General features: G+C 40.2%; 1 protein-coding gene across 1 annotated transcript in view; it reads right to left on the bottom strand.

Moving 5' to 3' along the window:
- Positions 1 to 18124, bottom strand: part of LOC113409489 (protein PTHB1-like) — a 476973-nt gene that overhangs the window by 432705 nt on the left and 26144 nt on the right. The window contains exon 6 of the mRNA XM_026663464.2: positions 4881 to 5055. Coding sequence (XP_026519249.1) covers positions 4881 to 5055 — 175 coding nt within the window. The remainder of the gene's footprint in view (positions 1 to 4880; positions 5056 to 18124) is intronic.

The following is an 18124-nucleotide window of genomic DNA, read 5'->3' as shown; positions in this document are numbered from 1 at the left end:
GGGACTGTCACTGAAGTAAGTCTCTAGGTACTACTGCAATATAAAATATTATTTATTTATTTAACACTGGCTGCAATCCCCAACGCATAAAAGGGAGTTCTGGGCTGTAGAATGATGGAAAGCTAGGAGCTGAGCAAAACTCACAGAGGATCTGCATTGGTCTATTTGCATACTTCCTCTGCAGGTGTTTTCTCAAGACCTTAGCAATATTTGTTAAATGGATGGGAGCATCTATTGTTTAAGGATCCCTTCATGGTAACTTATTTTTGATGTTACAGAGATGTGCTTCTCCTGAGCTTGACTAGGCATTTATTAGGATGCTACATGGCCATTACCATATCAATTGATGATCTCAGAGGAGTTTCGGGCAAAAAGAAGCATACTTCACACCTCCCCTTCTCAAAAAGTGACCAGAGGATAGGGGTACATGCGTATGTGCAAACGGTGTGGTCTATCAAAGCACTGGAGAATACCTGCTTTGTTGCCTATCTGTTCATGAGAAAGGCTGGGAGACTGGTGATTCTCTAGCACTTTATGATTGTAATAAAAAGGATATAGTCGCCTATGGTGGGATTAGGCCTGCAAAATATGGCACAATTTCATTTAGAACTGTTGTAGTCATGAGTGCCTTGAGCATACCGGACATATAGCCTGCAGACAGAAGGCACTCTGAATGCTACCATTCACACCATCAGCACATGGCAGGTAGATAGAGAGTTAAACTTATTGAGCAGGATTGATCAGCTTTGTATAAATAAAGATATAATTTTGTTCTTTTATCTTTCCTAAAGGGTAATTCTCTTAGCGCAGTATTCCAAATCCAAGCTTGGTCTCAGAAACAGGAGTCTAGGAATATGCCCACATCATCTTTGGTAGGGACAGGCCTCAATATAGGGCACTAGTTAGAGGCACTCCCACAAATATGCAAACAGGAGCAAAATGAAGTTAATCATACTGCGCCAATCATGACCACACACATTTATCTGTATGTTATATCCGTATGCCCAACCTACTGTTGGATCTTACATCACTTAGTTTGTGAGCTTCCCAGAGAAGGGACTCTGACTTCATCCGTGTTTATACAGCATGGGTCTTCTATCCTGAGTGGGGTTTATGGGTCCTACCTAGGGTGACCAGACAGCAAGTGTGAAAAATCGGGACAGGGGGTGGGGGCTAATAGGAGCCTATATAAGAAGAAGACCCAAAAATCAGGACTGTCCCTATAAAATCGGGACATCTGGTCACCCTAGTCCTACCAGAATATAATTAAAGCAGCAGCATGTCTGATTCCCTCCACAGGGAAAAGTCAAGAGGGAAACTTGTTGGTATGGCACCAAGACTAGGCAAATTGGCACCTACAACAACTGCATAGTTAAACCCAAGGACTTGGGATGCATGCAGGCAACCTGTTAATATTTTTACAGATAAGAATTAACTCCTGTTAAAAGGCTAAAGTAGAGGATAGAGGATTTTAACACAAAGATCTGTGTACAGTGTGTTCATTTCATACAGAAGTCAGGGTGGAGGCTGGCACTTGGCAACCACAAGTCTGTATTGTTAATTAGGTAATGCTACAGTACTAACATGTTTACTTAGTAGCAGCATGTTTGGAAAGTTGAATGGCACAGCTTCACAGCATTGCTTAACTTTTTGGCAGACTTGAACCATTTGTATAACTCTTTTCCTCAATCTTTCAAAATATATATATTTTTAAATTTATTACCAGTAGCTGTGTTGCTAATCAGTCATCTCCACTGAGCAGACCTTTATTGTGAGCTTGCACAAGCAGCGTGGCTCAATGATATACTGCTTAAATTGACTTCTGCCTGGCTCTGATCACTTTCAAATTTTGAAGGGCTTTTGAATACTAGATTCTACATTAGCTGCCTAAAATAATGATTCACAAAGATATGCTGTCACTTATGGGGGGAAAATGAAGCGGTGCTAAATTGTTACTACTCAAAACTAAATACCGAGAGCTGAAGTACAAGGACCCTTGAGATTCACACAATAGTTTCTTGTTGCTTTCTAAAGAGATTCATAGATGCCTATTTCATTCTTAAATAGAACCATGAGGCCAACATATCCATAAGAAACCCCTTTTATTTAGCCCAGTGATATGTTGCTTGGAAACTTGAATTCAAAATACTAACATCAGCTAGGGCTGTGAAATTATTACATCTCTTCTGATTCTCACATTTAAGGTTATACACAAAATCTCTGCTCTTGTTTCTTCCTCATTCCCTTTGCTATACAAACCTCCTCCTTAACCTTTACCTTTGTAAACAGTCTCTTCTCTTTAAGCCTTCTGTACATAACGGCCCTTGAGCTTGTAGCTGCCTTCTTCCCTCCACCAGTGAGTGACCCTCTCTTCACTCAACTGCCTGCTTAACATCACCTATAATACAATCAGGTAGGGCCGGCTTTAGCAAGAGTGGGGCCCGATTCCTGGGGGCGGGGCTTGCGGCAAGCCCCGCCCCAGCCGGAGCTCTGGCCGGGGTTGCGGAGCTTGGGTCTGGCTCGGAGCCGAGCCGAGCCGCGGGGGCCGGGCCGGAGCCGAGCCGAGCCGAGCCGTGGGGGCTGGGCCAGGCCGGAACCGAGCCGAGCCGCGGGGGCCGGGCCGGAGCCGAGCCGAGCCAAGCCGAGCCGCAGGGGCCGGGCCGGGCCAGCACCAAGCCAAGCCAAGCCAAGCCGCAGGGGCCGGGCCGGGCCAGAGCCGAGCCGAGCTGCAGGGGCCGGGCCAGGCCAGAGCCGAGCCGGGGGGCCGGACCCGTGCCGAGGGGGCCGGGCCGGGCCGGAGCCGAGCCGAGATGGACCTGAGCCGAGGGGGCTGGGCCGGGCCGGAGCAGAGCAGAGCCGCGGGGGCCGGGCCGGAGCCGAGCCGGGCCGGAGTCACTGGGGCCGGGGGTGCTCGGCCAGGGCCGGGCCGGCGCACTCGGCCGGTACCGGGGCCAGAGTGAGCTGCTCGGCCGGGACTGGACTGGGCCACGCCGCGCCTCCCCGGAGCCCTTCTCGCGCCCCCCGCCACCCTAGCTTACCTGGTGCTGCCTGCCTGCCTGCCTGCCTGCCCGCCCCTGCTTCTTTTCAGAATTCCCGCGAACCTCTGATTCACAGGAAGCAGGGGAGGGGGAGGAGCAGCGGGCGGAGTATTCAGGGGAGGGGAGGAGGGGGAAGTGAGCTGGGGGCGCGGTGGAGAACTGCGGAGCGGGGCCCTCTTAGCGCGGGGCCCGATTCAGCCGAATCGGCTGAATCGGCCTAAAGCCGACCCTGCAATCAGGGATCCTAATACAATCAGCTATCATCCTCTGTACACAACCCAACACTAAAAAAAGCCATCATGCTGCACTGAGATCTAACATTCTTCTGGTAATCTGGTGTGTTACATCTTTAAGCCATTCTGTTTAACTGTTAATTCCCTGAGGCAGAGACTGTGCTTTCCCCTGTATTTTGTACAGCACCAAGCATATCAATGATATTCAATGAAACAGCAACCACATATTTTCCCTCTTTCCCACATCAATCTCTCACTTTCTTTTTTCACCCATCAATTTCACCTCCCTTTTACTACCGCTTCAGTTCTCACTGAGAAAGCACCTCACTCCAAAGATGATGCCATTCCCATCAGTCACTCTCCATACTTTAAAAGCAACGATCTATACCTCGCTACATTCTGACAAAATGTACACTATTCCAATCTAGGACATATTCAGACCTCACCAGATTAATGCATGAGTGCTCAAAGCTGAATGACCTCACCACGCATTAAGCGGTGGGGACCTTTGTCGGTTTTGGCAGAGAAGGTGAGTTGCCCCTTTAAAGGCAGCTAGAGAGCCAGTGAGGTACCTCCAACACGGAGGTAGCCACCCCATTCCAGGTCAGCATGGGGACACTGACCCATCCCTCCCCACAGGTGACCAGAAGAGAGGGGGAATATTTATGCCCACATCTGGGCAGTGACAGCCCTCCTTTCACCTGGTCAGATTAAGCAGCACCCACCCTCTCATCCAGGGAAGTATCTGAAATACCAGATTTTAGTCATTATCTGCTGTGGGCATTACATTAGTCGCTCCTTTCTCAGGGGGCTGGGAAGGAATTTTCCCCTCACCGCTAGATTGGCCAACATGAGGTGGGTTTTTTCACCATCTCCCACAGTGGGTTGGAGGCTTGAGGGAGCAAAGAACAAAAGGGGAGTTAGGTTACGATGCTACAACTCATTATGTAAGCTTGGGGCAGATGTCCAGTGCAGGTACTCTGCAGGGAATTGATACAGCGATCAGATTAAATCCTTTCCCAATCCATTTTAAGGAGGTATTCTTTTAAGGAGTGGAAACAGGGGTGGGGGAGTGGGGGGGGGGGAGTTGGGGCTCCTGTGACTGGTATGGCAGGGAGTCAACTCCATCTCCTTTATATACCCCTTGACTCTCATTCAAGGGGGGAGGGGAGGAAGGTAGTGAGGTCCCAGCAATGTCTTAGCTGGGGATCAGGATGGGTAAGGGGGAGGGCTGCCAGCAGCCTCCCCAGATATACGTAAATAATTATGGAATTACCGGCACTGTACAGTTTTATCTGGCAGGTACTCCCAGACACTTAGGAATAGAGTTGAGGCCTAATTAAACACATCCAGTGTCTCCTGTCCTTCTTCTGGCACACCCAGACAACAACAATTCAAGTCTGAGCTTCAATTGACAGCACCAAGAAAGGCATCTGTTCTTTCCTCTTTTAAAAAGTAGATATGTGGTACAACATGAGTAAAAGCAAATAAAATATTATAGTTATTTATATTTTCACAAACCATTACTTTTTATCATCTTCAGTATATTCACTTATATGACAGCAGCCCTAAAAGAAAATACAATTACTTGTTTAACATTTATACGTACTTGTAGCTCTCAACTTGTTGACAGGAAGAGACTGTAATGAAGGAATCTGTTCGAGAGCTGTAAGTTAACGGACCAGGCAGAAGAAAACCAGGTAGAAATCGGCCAAAAGCATAGCTTTCCTGTTCAAACAACATAAGCATGCCATCCATGGACTGTATGCATATCAAATCTCGACCTAAATGAAAAGGAAACAAAGCACCGTTAATCACATATTAGATTTTTATGAAAATATACAGGCCTGAATACTCATTGACACTAAATGAATACTAGTTTACCATATTGGCAGCATAAAGCGGCTTTAAAATAGGCATAAATGTAATTTACTCCCACTTTAAGGCTCCTTTACACTGTCAGTGACCCTAGAGTAACTGAAAATCAGGCCCAGGTTATTTACAGAAATTAACAATGAAGTTACACCACAGTTAGATATAAATAAAACAAAATAGCTGTGACCCCCACACAAAACAAAGAAGAGGTGAAATATTGGCCCCATTGAAGCCAACTTGTAAAACTTTCACTGACTTCAGTGAAGCCACGATTCCACTCAAAATGTTCAAAGTTGAGGCTGACACTCTATTACCATTATTTATATGAGGCTAGTGTCCAAAGGTCCAATTAGAGGCCCACTGTGTCGAGTTCTGTATAAAGTTAAAAGAAAATACAGACCCTGTCCTGAAGAGCTTACACTCGAAATAGACTAGACAGACAAAGCCTAGAGGAAAGGGAAACAATATACGAGTAAAATGATGGGGTGATGGTTGATGGACTTCATGTTAGTTCTACTTTATTTTATGTTTTAAATATATATTATAGGGGCAGAGGAAGGCACAAGGGGATGAGTTAACCGGAGTAAGAGACTAGGTAATAAAGAAAGGAAACTGGATAGGGAAAGGAAAAGTAGCAATGAGACCAATGCTGGTAGCAAAGAGATAGTGAAGGAAGGAAGAGCAAACCATGAATCGGCAGAGAGAAGAAAATATCCATAATGCAAATAGAAAAAAAAAACAGATCCAATGTCTTCACAGGGGTCCAAGCTGTGAAAATCACTCCACAAATGGGGAAGGGGTGGTTCCCACCCGGCTCTACCTCAAGAAGTGCTGCTCTTACCACCCTGGAAAGCTATTTGGCACCCGGTACCCCATGAAATGCGAGAATCCCCCTCCATTTTCAGATAATGCCTGGAAGAAGTTACTCCCTGCTCCGGTAGCCTACACCCCACCCCAAACTCTTGCCAGGGAGTGGGGGAAGGAAATCCCTGACAATTCCCAGAACCATTGCTCATCCTATTCCCACCTGTTCTTTCCATAAGGTAATTTAACCCACAAGTAAACTGATGTGACTTGAAGGACATCTGTACTTTGCATTTCATGGATTTTGCCAGTTTGGCTCACAAACCTATTACTTAAACAGATTATTTTTAATGTATAAATAATCCTCTAAAACAAAGAGAACTAAACCTTCCAAAAGTTGTAAAAACATTATCTGCTAAAACTAGTTAACTGTTTCCTTTCTTGGGTAAATAACAATACATTAAGAGAAACAAAAAGATAGCAAAAAAAATGAGTTTTCTGATTTGATTAAATTAATATTCTAATTTAACTGAGGGACCACAATTATTAAAATAAAATAAAATAAAATAAAATAGACCCTAAGAACAAATGTTCAAATCTACATATGATTCCAGGTATTTTAAATGGTCTAAAATAGAAATCATCATGAAAACAATGTTAATATTATAGTGATGATATTTTCCCATTGCTTTTATCGTATCTTTATTTTATATTTTTAAAGGAGGATTAAAAAATATTAAGTCTGTAGTCAGGAGTTAAAAATACTTGTCAATATTAAAATCAAGAATTCAACTACAATAGCAGCAAGATCCTACTGGTCACATGCCGATTTCAGTTACATGGATATAAATTCAGAGCAATAACTTTGAAGTCAACTGAGATCAGAATCAGGTTGTGGATTTAGCATTACATAAAAGATAACATTAATTCAAACATGCACATAATTTTTAGCACCCATTCATACAAAGAAATCCACAAAAAAGGGCCCAATCAAACACTCACTGAAATCAATGAAAATATTAAAGCCAATGGAAGTAAGTATTGGATCAAGCCCCTATCCTTCAAACATGTACGTAAATAGTGCCATTTATTTCACTCACATGCAAAGTTACTCACATCTGCAAGTGTCTGCAGGATTATAGCCTATGCATGCAGGATTAAAACAAGATATTGATTTAAAGAGAAAAAAATTTCTTCCTCCTAGATGTCCTCCTTCAGACCCCACTCCTCCAATACAGGGCCTCAGATATAGGCAAAAAAAAAAAAAATCACGTCTTTTTCCCCACTTTGACAAATATTGTTACATAAGGTCACAGAGGCAACAGTTCAATATATGGCAACACTGGAGGTAAAATGCATATGGAAAAATTATCTCCTTGTATTCTGAGTCATCAGAGAAATTATTAGAGGCATATCAACGGTTATTTAAAAAGAAGCAGCGCATGCTAAGTAGTTAATGGGTTAATAATTCACCTAAATTACTAATACAGTATTACTTCATCTTTGACCTCTTGACTAAACAGAGAATCAGTATTCTCTCCCCCAAGATTTGGATCACTAGGGTAAAAACTCTGAAGCTGAGGGCAAGTGGTCAGAGGCGGGTAAGGGGAGCAGAAGGTAAATAGCTACACTGGATCCCGTTTTTTCCCCTTTTTGTGATTGCCCATTCTATACTACTCTCAAAATGGTCCCTTCATCCTTCCCACCAAGAAGATCTGTATATAATTCACTCCATTCCCATTAACACTGCTGCACACATATGATGGGGAGGACATTCAAGAATGAAATAAGGTCCTGTTCTTTTCCCAGAAGTTGAACTCAGTGCTTCTCAACCTCCTAGGAAACAAGGGAACCAAATTTCAGTACTTCATAGGGAAGCACACTGATGCTACTAGATAGATAGGCACAACTTTTTTTTAATTAATATAATTTTAGGGGGGGGTCATGATAGGATTTCAACCAAATCTGAACTATTGCAATGGCCTATTTACCCTAAATATAGATTTCTAAATAAAAAAAAAATTATATTTTATTCAAGCAGAAGTTCTCTCTTTTCTTATCAGAGGGGTAGCTGTGTTAGTCTGTATCCACAAAAACAATAAGGAGTCTGGTGGCACTTAAAATCTCCTCGTCTCTTTTCTTAAAGCCATAAACCTAAGATCAGTCTTATATTTAACACAACATACTTTGGGGGGATGATTTACTGACTGCTGATGCAAAACATATTTGTCTTATACCAACTGTTTTAATAAGGCAGAAATAGCACTCTGGTTTAACAAAAACATAAATCAACATATAGAGAATAATTTTCTTCAACCTTAGAAAAATCCCATTTCCCTTATTAAACATGAAACAGAGCAAAATAGTCCATTAATCAAGAGGTCTATGATGGCTTCTAAAGGAAATTTAGCTAAGCTAACAATGAAAACCAATCTGCTCAAGTTAAATCATGCTAGGATCTGTACAGATCACCTATATTTTGTAAAAAAGCATCTGTAACATGGAAATCATTAGAGCAATGTTCAAAAGCTCTCAGACTAACGTTCTGCCAGCTACTGAAGTAAGCCAAACTAATGCCTTTCTTTACAACTGCAAACGATAAAGACAAAATATATCATACCATTTAAGCCATTGGCTGCAAGGTTCATTGACAACTTCAAGTTGATGATTTGGTCCCATCAGGTTTAATCTATAATATATTGAAGTTTGTTTCATGTTTCCAAACAGTGGTACTACATTAATCTTTCCTGTTGCTTTAGTAGATAAGAGTCACACACCTTTTTAGGAAATGTGAATTATTTAATTCTGTTAACAGTTTCAAGTCAATGAACAAATGCTTCCTATTACTAAATTCAATAATTTTAATAGAATTATGTGTTTAACATTAAAATCCTGATAGCATTTTCCAAAAGGTACAATTGTTTTAGAGTTATGAATTTCCTCAGGTTTTCTTACACTGAAACACATGTTGTTTAAATTATAAAACAGGGTCTATGGCTTCTGTTCAAATCTAGATTTTATTGTTTATAAAATTAGAAACATATTTTATATTATACACATATTATATATGCATATACACACACACACACACACACACGTGTGTATGTGGACAGCCAACAAGTTTCTTTTGAAATTGTGTATGAAGTGGCTTTATTAAAAAGCCTTTCCAGTTACTTAACCTCTTAAAATACTATTTATATGGCTCAAAAGATCAAACACTTCATTTTATGATTTATTCATAATAATTTGTCACTCATATTCTGAAGTATGTGGTATTCAAAGGGTTAAGTCAACCAAACTGATCACTGATCATAATTGAGACGCATTTGGTTCATTGTTTAAAGGTCGAGAAGCTCTGAAGCATTAGCCAAGATCAGAGCAGATGATTTCATCAACATACGATTCAAAAATTAGTCAATGGAAATTATATATTAATAAAGTAACTTATGCAATATTTGAAAAAAAAATCATAACCAGGGCGCTTGAATTCAATTAAAACCTGTTTAATATTAAGGGTCTCACTTAATTTTCAATTAATTTATTTTTTCATTTTAGCACTGACACTATTCTTAACTAATGCTGCTTCAAAGAAGAAAAGAGAAAATGGCACAATGAACACTAAAGACAGTATGGCAGACATAATGTTCTTTGTTCTAGCTTTTGTCAGTTTAATAAACCAATCCATCATCATGGTAAATAAAGTACTTTGCACTAGGATAGCACCTTCCATCCATGGACCTCAAAATGTTCTACAAACTTTAATGAATTAAGATTTATAACATCCTTATTATGCAGGTAAGTAGCAATATGCCTATATCCCAGTCCTGTTCTACCTAGTCTTGAAGATGGACAAACTGCAGTGGTCCATCTTTGGAGACAAATAGGGCATTCCGGAATGCTCTGAAACAAATGGCTAACCAGTGGACCATGATATTGATGTACTGGTAGGCTATTAAGCCATCTGCTGTCCACAGCTAAGAATGCATTGGTCCCTAGTTGCCCCCTTACACATACACCATCTGTTACAGATCACCATGGTTTACCAATGACCTGAAACAAATGAAAAAGGAGATGAGAAGATCAAAGTGTTAATGCCAATAAGCCAGGCTTCTATTCTGCCATAGTCTCAGAATTTGGACAGGTCTCTCCAGAAGAGATTCTCAAACAACTAGGAAAAATCTGTCAAAACATGAGAACTGGATCCATTCCCCTCTTAGTTAGTGAAAACTTAGACTGTAAGCTCTTTGAAGCCAGGACTGTCTTCTCAGTATGTTTAGATATGTTTAGCATATCTGACACATAATATCTTGCAATGTCAGCTACAACAGTGCCATGTCAATGCTTGTTCTCACTTTCAGGTGACATTGTAAATAAGAAGCAGGCAGCATTATCTCCCATAAATGGAAACAAACTTGTTTGTCTTAGGGATTGGCTGAACAAGAAGGAGGGCTGAGTGGACTTGTACCTCTAAAGTTTTACATTGTTTTGTTTTTGAGTGCAGTTACGTAAAAAAAATAAATTCTACTTTTGTAAGTTGCACTTTCATGATAAAAAGGTTGCACTACAGTACTTCTATGAGGTAAACAGAAAATACTATTTCTTTACTGTTTTTACAGTGCAAATATTTGTAATCAAAAATAACAAAGTGAGCACTGTACACTTTGTATTCTGTGTTGTAATTAAAAACAATATATTTGATAATGTAGAAAACATCCAAAAATAATTATAATAAATTTACATTGGTATTCCATTATTAACAGTGCAATTAAAACTGATTAATCACAACTTTTTTTTTTTTAATCTCACAATTTTTTTTAATTGTTTGACAGCCCTACCCTAAAAGAAACAAAAATCTGCTTAAAAAAACACTTGGTTTGGAAACAGTTCAGGTAAAACTGAGATGATGTCAATTGGCAAGGGGAAGAACTTTGAGGAACTCACACGAATTGTTATAACACCTTCAATAAAAGGCATCTGTACAATGTCAAGGTGGTATACAACCTCCAAGTCCAACTGGACTAAAATCTACTGAAGAACTATTAGAGAGCAGCAGTGGTTTTTTCATATTTAGCTAGTTGGGAAGCAAACCCATTTTAGATGCTGACCTGACTACTGTTATTCAAGCATTTGTCATCTCAAGACTAGATTACTGTAATGTGTGCTCTCCCTAAAAGACCCAGAAGGCTACTCAGAAATTACAAATAAGTCTGCACTCACTATTCCACCAGCCATATAAAGTGGGCAGACAAAAACATTTTGAACAACTCCTCAACATTCTACCTTGGCAACCAATCAAATTCCAGGTTCATTTTACATCCTTGATCCTTATCTATAATAACCCCTAAAGAAACTTGTATCAATGCTAGCTCAGACACTCCCATCCTGGAGTTTCCTAAGAATTTTACCATAACCAAGGACAGGATTTGCCCTTCCATGGAAGAAGTTTGGGGTTGAAGTCTCTACTGGAGGCCAGGTGCTTCTACACCAGCTCCAGTGCCCTTAGGCGTTGATCTCTAGCCACAAAAGACTTCCCCACCAATTGCACCCTACAGGGGAAAAAGGAATAGTGTGAACTTTTAAGCAGAGCCCATATGTGCTGCAATTAGAGATTCAGTTGTGTTAATGTAAGTGTGATTGTTGGGGTGATGGTGCGTGTAATGCTAAGATCATGCTAAGATCCCCAGCATCTCAGAGGTGGCCATTTCCATGAGAAAAGTAGGAGCTACATGTATATGGGCTCCCCAACACATAAATCTCAGAGACAATCAGCTTGTGACTCTTGGAAGGTCCTGATCAAACTAACAACTGCCTGCATAGGCATCAACTGCAGTATGAACATTTATTTCCTCTCCTTTCTTTTTGAACTTTTCTCAGCAGACATCCTATAGGCAACCAAGAACAGAAAATACTTATTCTTTATTTTAGAATTAAATAAAGAGGGGACAATCAGCTTGGCTTAAATACAATTAATTCCAAGGGTTTGGTGGGTAGGTGTTTCAAATTTTTTTAAAAAACTATTTACATATATTTGCAATAATAAAAGAAGCTGAAGTACACTAAGTTGCAGAACAGACTGCATGCTCACACAATATCTCTCCCAAACCTCTAGAAGCCAGATAGCACAATGTCACAGATAAGAACCACTTACTATGCTCTCTTGTACTATCTCCCCTAGTGAGAGGGCAAAAACTTTTCAAGGCCTTATTTAATATTTCTCCTCTGTCCTACTGGCTTATTACAAAAGTATTTTTCAGGAAATACTATAGGACAATCTTATTTTTTTTTTATTCAGGGCTCTATGCTCCTATCTTGGCTTATTTCTGGTCAGGGGAGTAGAAACTCCATGAGTTTCAATCACCAAATGTCCTTTTTATTCTTCCATCTGTTGGGAGAAAAAGAAGTATTTGCATCCCCCAACTCCCACAAATGAGGCATAGCTTTCAGCCCCTAAGCTCAAGAATCTCAGGGGTTCACTGGAATCAAGGGCTGTCGCCACAGAGGTTCACCCTCTTGCCTTCTCTCCCTTTTCCCCTGGCTGCTCCTTGACAACATCACTGTGCTGCATGGGAGTCCTCTTACCATCACTGTCCCTGAGACCTTCCATAATATGGAGGAGGAAAGAAACAGAAGTTACTGCATAACCACACTGCTCAGTTTTAACTTTCTAAAAATCAGTATGCACAAAGAGAAAAAAAAACTGAGTAGATAGAACAGCTTATTTCTCTCCATCCTGTCAGCTAACTCTAGCTCAATATTTATACTTTGCATTAAATGCTGCCCTCAGTTATCCCCATGAAGCTTCACTGAAATCAGCAGGGCTGCACAGGTGTAACATAGCACAGAACTTGGCCTGTTTCTTAAAGATACTGTTACACAGGTAAGCGTCTGAGCTACTATCTTAGGCATCAGACACCCACACACCAAAAATGCCAATGAGGTTATGTTAACTGCAAAAATAAACCTGGTTTCAAATGATCAGAATCCAGAGAGATGTGTTTTTACACCATGTTAATAGTTTTGTTGTCTTTTCTTGTATATGAATGATAAAACAAGATTTTTTAAAAAGCACATACACCTCTACCCCGATATAACGTGACCCGATATAACACGAATTCGGATATAACGTGGTAAAGCAGCGCTCCGGGGGGGCGGGGCCGCGCACTCCGGTGGCTCAAAGATATCGGGGTAGAGGTATAACTGTATTAAAAACCACACAAAAGATATGCAGGAAGGTGGGACACACACACACACACACACACACACACACACACACACACGGCTAGGTAAATATTTTTTTAAAGTTTATTAGATCACAATACAAATTAAATCAGTTTGTTGACGTACTGTAATTCTATTGTTTAAAATACTATAAAAGTTGCCCTGAAGATCACAGAAATAAGAGATAGAAAAGACATTAGATCATATGGTCCATCCCCTTACTACAGTAGAAGTAAGTGTTCTCTATAGTATACGTTCTAATGTTTTGTACTTCATACTCTCCTACCATTTTAAAGGAAGGCATTTCTATTTCTGGCTATGCCATCCGTCACAGTTGTGAAAGAGCAATATTTCTTGGTTGTGAATAATGGGGGGCTTTTTCCACAAGCAGCTGAAGAGATTTTTGGCTATATCCTTTAACTAACTAACGAATACCCTAAGTTTTGTTTTTAATTATTTCTGTTTCTGTGACAACACTTTAAAAACACACACAGACACACTACAGGCAGCAATAATACTGTAAAGATGCTGATTCAGTTACTTTAATAGATTAAAAATAGATGTCTGCACAGTTGTTTATCCACATTGTTAGGGCAAGTCAGAAGTAGCAATAAGTTTTGCTCTCACACAAATGATGAGATATAAAATTTATGTTTACCATAATCTGTTAAATCATAAAAATAATAAATCATTAAGAGTGGAAATAAGATTTACAGAACACTCTTGTAATAGATAGATAGATACGTATAACAGTGATTGGGGGATATTATATTTATCCTTACTGTTCATAAATGAACTCCTTCACACAAATACCATTGTTGAAATGTCTTGTTGGTACAGTAATACAACATGTTGAAAGCCACATAATATTTATGACAAGGTGCTTAGAGTCTTCAGGGATCTTCAATTCATGTAGAACAGCAGGTAAACCATATTTGTTAAAGAAGCAGTAAAAGATATTTAATCCATATAGAGCTTGATCCAGCAACGAGTCAATGGCAAAACTCCCATTGACTTCAGTGATGCAGCGTCAAGTTCTAAAGCAACAACTAACCTTCGTTTGTCTTCCTTGCATCATCTGTCTTATTCACTTCAAGTTTAGTTAAAATGCAAATTTACAATAGTCTGTTATATGACAAACTCCAATTATGAAAACTACTACAAGTAAAACAAAATGAAAAGTTAATACAAAATTAGATATTCTTCATAGTCCAAGTTTTTATAGTTCATTTTGTTTCCTTTGGCCATTTGTTTCTAATGTGTAACCAGTGAATGGGTTTTTTATGTTTCACTTAAAAAAAAAAAACGCAGTCTTCCAAAAGCTCAGCCAGAAATGTCCATTTCAAAAAGCTTACTGCAGCCAGTTGGCTTTGCCAGTGACATATTTATAAAGTGAAAATGTAACCCATAGTGTTCTCTGCAGATCAGATGGAATCACTTAGTGTACTCTACATAGTTTCAGCAGCCTCAAAAGGAATGTCCCTCAGCCAGCAAGTGTTACTTTAAGTATTAGTCCAGCTACTATTGTTTTGTAGTTTTTGTTATTCTCGCGTGAAATTAATATATTTGTGTCACCATTCTTTTTTATAAAAACATAATTTATTTTTAATGAAAAGCCAATATAAGAGGCAAGTGGTGGCTCTTTGAAACAAGCCTGTAATTAAAGCTATTTTTGATCTGGAGTTCTTCTTGTATGTGAATGATTTCCTGTGCTCTCAGCCTTCCCCCTGGCACCAAAGCATTTTCATAAAAATAAATATATTATGTAATCACAAGGACTTAGCACCATGTGACACTCACTAAGAAAACCTGCAGCATCAAATGGGATAAATTATAAATCAGAATAAGCTTCATAAAGTTATAGCTTTTTGGCAAGCAACAGCACAGATGATTCCACAACCCTTTAAGGAATGCTAATCAAAAGCATCAGTCAACAGCTCAATACAAGGAAGACAAAAGAATGGTATATTCAAGGTAAAAGAAAAGAGCAATTGGCATTTTCACATAGTAATAGTTTTCATTTTCTTCACAGCTAATACTGAATGTAAGGGCTTAAAGAGTGCTTCCTTTAAGCATCACAAGCCTTAATTTACACAGGAAAAGGCAAACCTACAGTCCATGAACCAATGCAAAAGTAACTACTGGAAGAGAAGGCAGTCACCTGCTCTGGCATGGGAAAATGGGTTTTCGTTTTCTTTTAGCATTGAGTTTTTTAATGGAAAACCCGAAGATGCTTCCTGTTCAGAGGTGCTTTGAGAGCTCAACTCACAGCTGGGTTTAGTTCCCGATGCAAAACAAGTGTGGGTCAACCGTGAGCAAAGCACTTCAGGAACTGCTCCTGACTAATGGAAAAACCATTTGAATGTATGTTGGGGCAGTTCTTAAAACAACCTATGCCTAGTAAAAAACAAATCTTAGGTTACTTCCCTAACCCAAAGCAGGAAACACATGTCAATGAGCATTCAGAAAGAACACTAAACAAGACTAGCTTGGTGGTCTAATGGCAGCACAGTGCACTGCCACAAAAGGGATCAGAGTTCAGGACTTCAGCTGGGTTTCTTTATTCCAGGCAGACAGAAGCTGAGAACATTACTGAGGCAGTGCTCTGACCACGTAGGAGGAGGGAATGAAAAATACCTTACATCACCCACCAGCAATCCCCCCGGATGATGCAAGGAGCATTGTACACAGGCTCCTGCGGGAGCTAGGTTGAGTCCACCTCTGCTAGGAACACAGGTTACTACAACATGAGCCCCTCAAGCAGGAAGGGAATGAAAATATGAGGAGCTGATAGGATTTAAGAAAAAACTCAACCCAGGAAAAACAGATACTGAAGAAATTAACGTATTGAACTAACATTTTTAATTATTTTCTAGTCTTTGTCTGCTACTATGGAATTGGAACTTGAATTAGTACAAGATCTTTGAGTCTTCACAAATCCCAACAAGGGACAAATGTTGGTTCTGCAACAGGCCAGCCTACTCATCAGCAAGTTTCCTCTGCCAAAAAGTATCCGAGCAGCTCAATAGAGGAATGGTGCAAAGGAGAGGAGTTCCTTTGTACCCCACCACTGTCAATTTTTAGGATCAAATGTCTTCCACCCAGTCCCTTGTAGATTTTTATGAACCCTAAAATAGGATTTAAATGGACAGGCATTTCATCCACATGATCAACCAAATTGATGAATGCACACCTTCTCTTCCCAGTCATCCCTCTTGGAGAAAGTAATCTTCAAGCCACAAGATCCATTTTTTCCTTCCCCAGCTGACCTCTGAAACAGAGCAGTGAGTCAATATTAACCTGCTAACTTTGGGCAGAGGCCTTTTTAAAACTAATATGGACCCTGAGGATGGGGCGGGGCAGACAGGAAAAGAATACTAGTCAGGTTAATTGAGCTCCAAGTATCTGCAATACAGGCAATCAGAGTCAATCTCCAACTTTGAGGAAAGGGTGTCTGCTGGAAGAATCCCTACATTTGGCATTCTACAGCCATGAGAGAAGTGAAACATCCACTGATCTAAATAGGTTTTAGTTATTATTTATTTGTTTATGGTAGCCCTCACCAGGGCCGGCTCCAGGCACCAGTGTAGCAAGCAGGTGCCTGAGGCGGCCAATGAAGAGGGGGGCGGCACGCCCGGCGGCAATTCGGCGGCGGGGCCGTCACTCCCTCTCGGAGCGAAGGACCTGCTGCCGAATTGCCACCGATCGCGGCATTTTTTTTTTTTTTTTTTTTTTTTTTTTTGGGGCGGCAAAAACGCTAGAGCCTGCACTGGCCCTCACAATAGGCTAAGCATTTTTCAGACATTCAAGAAGAGACCGTCTCTGCCTGGCAAAGCACACACTCTCAGAAAAGACATTCAGATTGGCAGAGGTCATAAGACGAAGAATATCAGATACAGATTATCAAGGGAGAGAGTTTACATATAGCTGAGGTTCTCCTCACCACTGCATGAGAGCCTGAGGCTACAGCCTCCCTGACCATAGGTGGCTCACGAAGCTGTTGTAGAAGTCAATTTTCTAGATAAGGTCCTCCGTCTTTATGGAGTGGGACACAGTTACTATTTTCTGAGCTCAGCTGGCTTTATAAATATAAATCTAGTTTGGGGCACTTAATATATAACTGTATGAAGACAGTATTAAGTGAAGTTTGGGGGGTTTGTTGCATATTTGACCGGGCAATCAAGGGAATTTGTTTACAAAAGGAATTTTAAACTACATACTCTTTCATGTTAAGTTGCCTTTATCTGCAACTGTATTATCTGTCTGTATACAACATTTTTTCTTGCATGTGCAAATCAGCTTCACAAAAAAAATATGAAATCTATAGACAGACAGACCTATTATTAGAACTTTGCCAAAAAGCACCAATAAACTTTGAATGAAGGTTCTCCAAAAATTTTACCCACATGCATTAAATGTTATCCAACTCCCACGGAAGTCAATGGTAGTCTTTCTACTGAGTTCAATAAAAGCTGAATCAGGCCCTAATTTTATGATATATAAAATGGCTCAAAAAAATCATCAGTAGACTCTGAAATATACATCTGGATATGTCATTCAGATGACAAATCAATTGTCTTAAAAGGAAAATTTCTTCATCTTTAAAACCCAAAAGAGACATACACTTAGAATTGTAAACTGAGAGACTGGAGCAGAGTGAACTCAGCTGCAGTTCCTTTCCCTCTTCCCAGAAGGAGAACTGCTCAACTCGAAGAGAGGATCCTTTATCATCTCCTGTCCCTCTTCCCCAGCAAGAAGCAGATCTCCACTTTCTCAGAAGGTGGAAAGTCTGACGAACCCAATGTACCTCCTGTGCCATTTTGTGATAGTTTTGCTGAGGAACAACTATTAAAAAGGAATATTTCACCTAGATGTTTTTATGACCCATAGACCCTTCAATGCCAACTAGAAAAAAGGATTACAGTAATATCCTGATATGTACATTCTGGTTCATCA

This window comes from Terrapene carolina, unplaced genomic scaffold (assembly GCF_002925995.2).
Source record: "Terrapene carolina triunguis isolate 2854851 unplaced genomic scaffold, T_m_triunguis-2.0 Scaffold33715, whole genome shotgun sequence".
NCBI lineage: Eukaryota > Metazoa > Chordata > Testudines > Emydidae > Terrapene > Terrapene triunguis.
This window is presented reverse-complemented; position numbering and strand designations above follow the sequence as displayed.